This window comes from Dictyostelium purpureum, assembly GCF_000190715.1.
Source record: "Dictyostelium purpureum unplaced genomic scaffold DICPUscaffold_524, whole genome shotgun sequence".
Classification (NCBI taxonomy): Eukaryota; Evosea; class Eumycetozoa; order Dictyosteliales; family Dictyosteliaceae; genus Dictyostelium; species Dictyostelium purpureum.
The window spans coordinates 1-7,746 of record NW_003519858.1 but is presented as its reverse complement, the minus strand read 5'-3'; the positions used below and the strand labels follow the sequence as shown (position 1 = coordinate 7,746).

The 7,746-nt window shown below is 23.8% G+C and overlaps 2 protein-coding genes across 2 annotated transcripts in view; one reads left to right on the top strand and one right to left on the bottom strand.

Annotated features, from left to right (window-relative positions):
• Nucleotides 1-3,893, top strand: part of DICPUDRAFT_159202 (uncharacterized protein) — a gene marked incomplete at both ends in the record, with an annotated part of 6,011 nt that extends 2,118 nt beyond the window's left edge. Inside the window, 5 exons of the mRNA XM_003294186.1 lie at nucleotides 655-1,601; nucleotides 2,020-2,090; nucleotides 2,859-3,016; nucleotides 3,084-3,584; nucleotides 3,652-3,893. Coding sequence (XP_003294234.1) covers nucleotides 655-1,601; nucleotides 2,020-2,090; nucleotides 2,859-3,016; nucleotides 3,084-3,584; nucleotides 3,652-3,893 — 1,919 coding nt within the window. The remainder of the gene's footprint in view (nucleotides 1-654; nucleotides 1,602-2,019; nucleotides 2,091-2,858; nucleotides 3,017-3,083; nucleotides 3,585-3,651) is intronic.
• A 140-nt stretch (nucleotides 3,894-4,033) lies between these two features.
• On the bottom strand, nucleotides 4,034-6,988 carry DICPUDRAFT_99889 (uncharacterized protein). Its single transcript, XM_003294184.1, has 4 exons — nucleotides 6,610-6,988; nucleotides 5,629-6,535; nucleotides 5,033-5,561; nucleotides 4,034-4,965 (listed from the first exon to the last, which is right to left on the bottom strand). The coding sequence occupies exons 1-4, from the start codon at nucleotides 6,946-6,948 to the stop codon at nucleotides 4,122-4,124; spliced, it is 2,619 nt and encodes an 872-aa protein (XP_003294232.1). The 5' UTR covers nucleotides 6,949-6,988; the 3' UTR covers nucleotides 4,034-4,121.
• Nucleotides 6,989-7,746: the final 758 nt, after the last annotated feature.

The following is a 7,746-nucleotide window of genomic DNA, read 5'->3' as shown; positions in this document are numbered from 1 at the left end:
TTCAAAAACCTCTGGTGGAAGAGAATTAATGACCCAATCACCATCAAATGTAACAAAATCTGAATTAGACGAATTGTTTTTAATCCAAAAAGAAATAATAAATGAAAATAAATAAATAAATAACAATTTATAAATAAGAACCAATAAACTTTATTTCTAAATCTAATAACTTTATTCAAATTGTTTGTTTTAAATTTTTATATATATAAAAATAATAGAAAGTAAGAACATACAATAAACATAAATAATAAACTATGGTATATTTATTGCTCATAAAAAATATTATTTTTTTTTTAAATTTTTTTTTTTAAAAAATATTATCCATTTATAAAATTTACCAATAAATATTTTTTTAATTTTTTAATTTTTTTTTAATAGAAATTTTTTTTTTGATAATCCATTTTATTTTTTTTTAAAAATGGAAAAAAAGTAAGAACAATACAATAAATATAAATAATTAATTAAAGCATATAAATTAATTTTTTTTCTCTTTTACTATTTATTATAGATTATTTTTTAAAGTTTGGGATAATATATATTTAAGAAATCAAATTCAAAACCATATTTTATTGTTTAATAAATATAGTGTTGCAAATTTTGGTGATAGATCCCTATATGACCAGTTTAAAAATAAATCATATATAACAAAACTAGATTGGTTTGGTTTACTACCAGATATAAATGAATTACCACCATTTTTGTCAGTTTTAACATTTAACAATCTTATAAAACACAATGATCTTCAATTATTTAAACCAGGCTCATTACCAAATAGTCTCACAACACTCACACTCGGTCATCATTTTAACCAAGTAATAACACCAGGCACATTACCAAATAGTCTCACAACACTCACATTCAGTTATTATTTTAACCAAGTAATAACACCCGGCACATTGCCAAATAGTCTCAAAACACTCATTCTCAGTCATAAATTTAACCAAGTAGTTACACCCGGCTCGTTTCCAAATAGTCTCACAACACTCACATTCGGTCATGATTTTAACCAAGTAATAACACCAGGCACATTACCAAATAGTCTCACAAAACTCAGACTCACATTCGGTCATGATTTTAACCAAGTAATAACACCAGGCACATTACCAAATAGTCTCACAACACTCACATTCGGTCATGATTTTAACCAAGTAATAACACCAGGCACATTACCAAATAGTCTCACAAAACTCAGACTCGGTGGATTTAACCAAGTAATAACACCAGGCACATTACCAAATAGTCTCACAGCACTCACATTCTATAATAGATTTAAACAAGAAGTTAAACCCGGCTTATTACCAAAGAGTCTCACAACACTCACATTCGGTGAAAGTTTTAACCAACTAATAACACCAGGCACATTGCCAAATAATCTCACAACACTCACACTCGGTGGTTTTAACCGACTAAACCCAGGTTCATTGCCAAATAGCCTCACAACACTCACATTTGGTTATTATTTTAACAAAGTAGTTAAACTAGGCGTATTGCCAAATAGTCTCACAACACTCACGTTCCGTGAAAGATTTAACCAAGTAGTTAAACTCGGCTCATTACCAAATAGTCTCACAACACTCACATTCGGTAGTGATTTTGACCAAGTAATTATACCCGGCTCATTGCCAAATAGTCTCACAAAGCTCACATTCGGTTATTATTTTAACCAAGTAGTTCTACCAGGTTCATTGCCAAATAGTCTCACAACACTCACATTCGGTTATTATTTTAACCAAGCAGTTCTACCTGGCACATTGCCAAATAGTCTCACAACACTCACATTCGGTGAAAGTTTTAACCAAGAAATCACACCCGACTCGTTACCAAATAGTCTCACAACACTCACATTCGGTAAGAATATCAACCAAGTTAAACCCGGCTCATTACTAAATAGTGATGCCAACAATTGGTTACAATCATCACTTGAAACTTTAAATATAGGTGATCAATCAATTAGCATTAAACAACAAAGTGAAAACTAAACCAATAATAGCAAACACTAAATAACTCTTTATTCAAAAGTTTTATTCAACAACAATAACAACCACTGCCACTGCCACTGCCACTGCCACAACTACAACTACAACTAATTCGTCTATTATCAAATTAACAATTAAAATTATCCATTGCTAATGGTGTAATAATTTCCAAAAATTCTTTGAAACATCTTTCTAAAGTCATATGAACTATACCAAATAAAAAGAAACTTTTTTTTTCAGTGCTCTGCATTTGCACAAATTTATTATATGGTTTAAATAAAATATGTATAATTTTTTAACTGAGCCTGTTTAAAAATTTTTTTAAAAACCATTCTGGTCATATTTGTATATATATAAATTTATATACTACAACAATCTTTAAATAATGTATCTATTTAATTAATTATTGATTTATTAATTTGATATAATTATTTTATTAAATTGTTATTGTAAAAAAGGTAATAAACGAAAGGTCTAAAGAAAGATATTATTTTCATTTTTTTTATTTATTTTTTTTTTAAATTTTTATTTTTTTTTTTTTTCAATTTTTTATTTTTTTTTTTTTTAAAATTTTTTTTTATATTTTTTTAAAATTTTTTTTTGATTTTTTTTTTTTTTATAAATTATTATATATTGTGGTGTAAATTTTATTATAAATATATATAAAATTAATTTTGTATATATTCTTTTCATTTAAAAATGGTAAGTTGTCTTTTAATTAATTAAACAAATGTTTAATTAATTTGTTAAATAATTTTAAAGATTACATATTAATAGAAATATCTAATTTTTAATATTATTGGCCAAACTCTAGAATTTCTTTAGTAATAATTTTGGTACACCATGCAATATAGAATTCCAATTAGATAATTGTCAAAATAGAAAGACTATCGAAGTCGCACAAGAAAAAGGTAAAACTGAAAAACTTTTTATCTTTGTTGGTAATGAACCAGTATCTGGTAAAGTTTCAATTGCTTTAAAAGAAAAAACAAAGAAGATTGAACACACAGGTATTAAGGTTGAATTTGTTGGTCAAATTGGTAACTATTAAATATTAAATTATAAAAAAAAAAAAAAAAACTTCCTCTAATATCACATCATATATAGAATTATTTTATGACAGAGGTAACCATTATGAATTTACATCATTGGTTCGTGAATTAGCACCAGCAGGCGAATTAACAGAAAATAAAGAATTTACATACGATTTCTTAAATGTCGAAAAACAATACGAATCTTATAATGGTACTAACGTTCGTTTAAGATATTTTGTAAGATTAACTATTGGTAGATCATTTGGTACTAATATTGTCAAAGAATATGATATTTGGGTCATCAATTTCGAAAAACCACCAGAAATTAACAGCAATATTAAAATGGAAGTCGGTATTGAAGATTGTCTCCACATTGAATTCGAATACAATAAATCAAAATATCACTTAAAAGACGTTATCATTGGTAAAATTTATTTCCTTTTAGTAAGAATTAAAATCAAATACATGGAAATCGCTTTAATAAAGAAAGAGTCAACAGGTTCAGGACCAAACGTTTTTAATGAAAGTGAAACCCTTACTAAATTTGAAATTATGGATGGTGCACCAGTTAGAGGTTAGTATATCATTATCATTATAATAATTTAAACAATCATTGAAAACTAATTTTTTTTTTTCAATAGGTGAATCAATTCCAGTTAGACTTTTCTTATCAGTTTTTGATCTTACACCAACTTATAAGAGCGTTCACAATAAATTCTCTGTTAAATATTCACTCAATCTTGCTCTTGTTGATGAAGACGATAAGAAATACTTTAAATCACAAGATATTTATTTATGGAGAAGACCACCAACCAAATCAATTGAAAATAAACCAGCAACCACCACTACCACTACCACAACCACTACTAATACACTAGAATAAAACAAAAACTTATATTTAGAAAATCATAAATTATAAGATAAAGATTTAAAAAAAAAATAAAAAACAAAAAATAAAATAATATAATTTTAATAATAAAATAATAGCACAATAACAACTAATAACTAATGGTAATAATATTAAAAGTTATAACAAATAAAAAAAAAAAAAACTATAAATATTTTTTTTTAAATTAAGTTTTCTTTTCTTTTTTATTTTTATTTTGTTAGACTAGTTATTTTGGATTAATTTTGAAACAAAATTAGTTTTTAATTCGAAATCGTCAAAAATACTTAATATCATTAATCTTAATTCGTTATTTGTTAATTTGTTCAAATGGCCATTATTATAGAGCGCAACGATTTCTTTGAGAGGCAATTCTAGAACCATTTTAATTTGCCACAATTTCTTCCAACTCTTGACCAACTTCATTCTATTTTTGTGTAAATCTTCAGACTCGCCAGGGAACAAAAAGAATTTGATGAATACTGGATATAATGAAAGAATTAATTCGGAAAGACGTTGGGTTTCTACCATTTCGATGTTTTGAAGCTTTAATATCATTTTAATTATGGTTGATATAATTGATTCTGAGAACTTTGAAATCAATTCAAAGTAAACTTCTCTTGGGAAATTCTCTTTCCAAATATTAGATAGTCTATTTAGTTCGTTATTCATATTTGTAATATTGGTTTGAATTTTTTGATAGGTGTTGTTATCTTTGGTATTTTCTAATTGGTTGCAATAGTCTGTTAAAAATGATAAAATCCATTTCAATTGCTCTTGAATATATTTACTAAAAAAATCTTCACCTAATTTTTTAAACTTTGGTGAAAAATCTATAAATGTATATAGTTTGAATTCTTTACTATTGTGATTGTTATTGTTATTGTTATTGATAATTGATTGAAACTCCATTGATAAAACTAAAAAGGAATGTGATAAAAAGGAACAACTGTTATAAAATAATGATGCTAATGATGGTACCTTATCTAATTTCGAAAAATGAAACTTTAAATAAATTGAATGATAAAGTTCAAAAATATCTCTGCAGCCTTGATATAATTTCTTACATCTAATTTATAAAATGATATATTAGTACCAATTTTTAAATAGAGAATTAAATGAGTTAAAATAATTACACTAAATTTGAAGAGTCCAATGCTTCTTTTAAAGCTGAAACACATAGAGTTAGTAGTTGGTGAGTAGATTCAAAGATAAGACAATTGTTAAAGTAATAACCTTGAATTATACCATTATTCTCTTGAAATATACCAAAAATTGAATCATTTGATTGAATAGAGCTATAACGATCTTTAAGAATGATATCTCTGGCTTTTGATAGAAGGAGTGTTCTTTTTCTTTCAGAGTAATGAAATTCTATGTTTTCTACAAATAACGATAAAATCTTTGAATCTTGGTTGTTACTTACCAAAAATCCAATTTCCTCCAATTCTTTTTCAAATGATTTTATACTTTCTTCGATTGCAAGAAATTCTTTCAATTCTTTCAAATCTTTAGGAATTCTAGTCTTTAATAATAAATTTAATAGTAGTGTTGATAATGGACTCCAAATCTCTTTACCTAACTTCACAATATAGTTTTTATTGTTGCCAAAAATATTAATCGAAATAAATTTGAATAGATTTTCTAATAGATGTAAAATTGTTTCTATAAATTTAAAATTAAAATTAGTAATCTCCACATTGCTTTAAAATAGGTTTGTAAGATATCTTACCAATTGTAATATCTTTAAAATTTTCATTTAATTTGAAATGAATTTTAATATCTTCATTATTACTATTATTATTATCTTTATCATTTTTGAGGAATATATTATAAATTTTTTCTTGATTATTATCATTTGGCGGGTTATTAATTAAATTTGATAACTCTATTAGATTTGGTTTTAAAAATGTTTCAAAAAGATTTAAAGAGAATGATGATATTAAAAAATCGAATAAACCTATTGATTCTAAAGATTCTATTAACTTTGTGCAATATAATGAATATAGCTGATCTGGTTTTAATGATTCCTTATTAGTACTATTATGCTGTTGTTGATATTGATAATAAAATTCAATTGAACCCAATGATAACTGAATTTCATTAGAGTTAACTTGAATCGAATGTGTAAATAGTTCTAATAAATTGGTTTTTAAATGATTTTTTCTTTTTTTTAACTGGTCTTTTATTGATGGTAAAATTCTAGGCTGTGGTAACATTGTTGTTAATTCAAATGGTAATATTTTTAATTTTTCGTCTATATTATTATTATTATTATTTTTATTGCTGGGTTTGGCTATTATACACCTATTCATTTCTAAAAGAATTTCATTGGCTGCTATGAATTTTGAATGTTTAATTGCTTCATCATATTTTCTAACAAGCTTTTCATATTGTTCAAAAAAATCTAGTATTTCCAATGTGGTTTCAATGGATGATAATCTTTCTCTAAGTTCTCTATCGTAGGTGACTGTGTTGTCGATTCTTGAAACTATACCATCCTCAATTTTATTTATATCCCTAATGACTTCTTTTTGCTTATTATCTAATGCTTTAATTTCATTTTGAATATTAATAATACCCTTGTTTTTTGTTGATGAAATTTCCAACTCTTCTTGTACAACATTAAATAATGATTTCTAAATAAAATAAAGTATTATTAGAACGTAATACTATATTGCCATTTTATAAAGAATATATAGCTATATTTTACCTTTAACTCAATTAAAATTGATATGATTGATGAAACATTTGATTCTAACTTTTCAGGTTCTTCAAATAAATTGTCGCTATCCTTGTTGGTGTCCTTTAATGTAGGTTTTTTTGATGTAGATTTAAGATTTGGTGATGATAATGTATCTGATTTTACAAGTATAGTATCTATAACATGTCTAATTGATGAGCTATTGTCTGATTTATTATTATTATTGTTGTTGTTATTACTACTATTATTTGTTAAAGTAGGTGATGAGGTTGAAGATGACGACTCATTGTCGTCATTATTCTTTTTTAACAAGTAGTCAATAATCTTTTTATTTGTATTAACTGTCATAACTTTTTATAAACAACCATTTAAGTTCATTAAAAGAAAATAAAAAAATTAAAAAATAAATGAAAATTTTTAAAAATTTAAATTTTGAAAATAAATAAAAAAAATAAAAAAAAAAAAATTAAAGTCAATTGGAAGTCTTTAATTTTTTTATTAATATATAAATACAAAAATAATCAAATAACTCATAAAAGATTTATCATATAGAATATATTATCATATAAAATATAGTGTTTATCAATAAAACCAAATAGTTTTAAAAACTACAATGTAATATATTGTTTTATTTTATTATTAATATTCAACATTTCAATTTTACCCTCTTTTTTATTATTATGATTTATCGTTTATTATTTTTATTATCTTTTTTTTTTTTTTTTTTTTTTTTTTTTAATCCAACTGAGTTTTAATAAAAAAGATATTTTAAAAGATATTTTAATAAAAATAAAACAAAAATTATTATATAACGAAAATTATAATAAAAAAATAATAAAAAAATAAAAAAAAAATAATAAATAAAATAAATTATCAAATAATCAAAACAAAAAATATTTAGAAGCATTTTCAAGAAAGCCTAAGTTGTGGGTTTAGGTGGTTTCTACAAAATCAAATAATAAAAAAATAAAAACAAATTAAAATAAAATAAAAATTAAATAAAAAAATAAATATAATTTAAATTTATTTTTTTTTTAAATTTTTTTTTTTATTTTTTTGATCAATTTATTTTTTTTCTCATAGTTTTTTTTTTTTATTAATTTATTTATTCTCACATTTATCAATCAAAAAAATATAAAGATATAA

Excerpts from the sequence above, each read along its gene's own strand:
- DICPUDRAFT_99889 (XM_003294184.1), bottom strand. The coding sequence starts at position 6,948 with ATGACAGTTAATACAAATAAAAAGATTATTGACTACTTGTTAAAAAAG. Across the intron at positions 5,562-5,628 it reads TTTTAAAGATATTACAATTG|AAACAATTTTACATCTATTA; the intron begins GTAAGATATCTT and ends TTAAATTTATAG. Across the intron at positions 4,966-5,032 it reads TTGGACTCTTCAAATTTAGT|ATGTAAGAAATTATATCAAG; the intron begins GTAATTATTTTA and ends TTTATAAATTAG.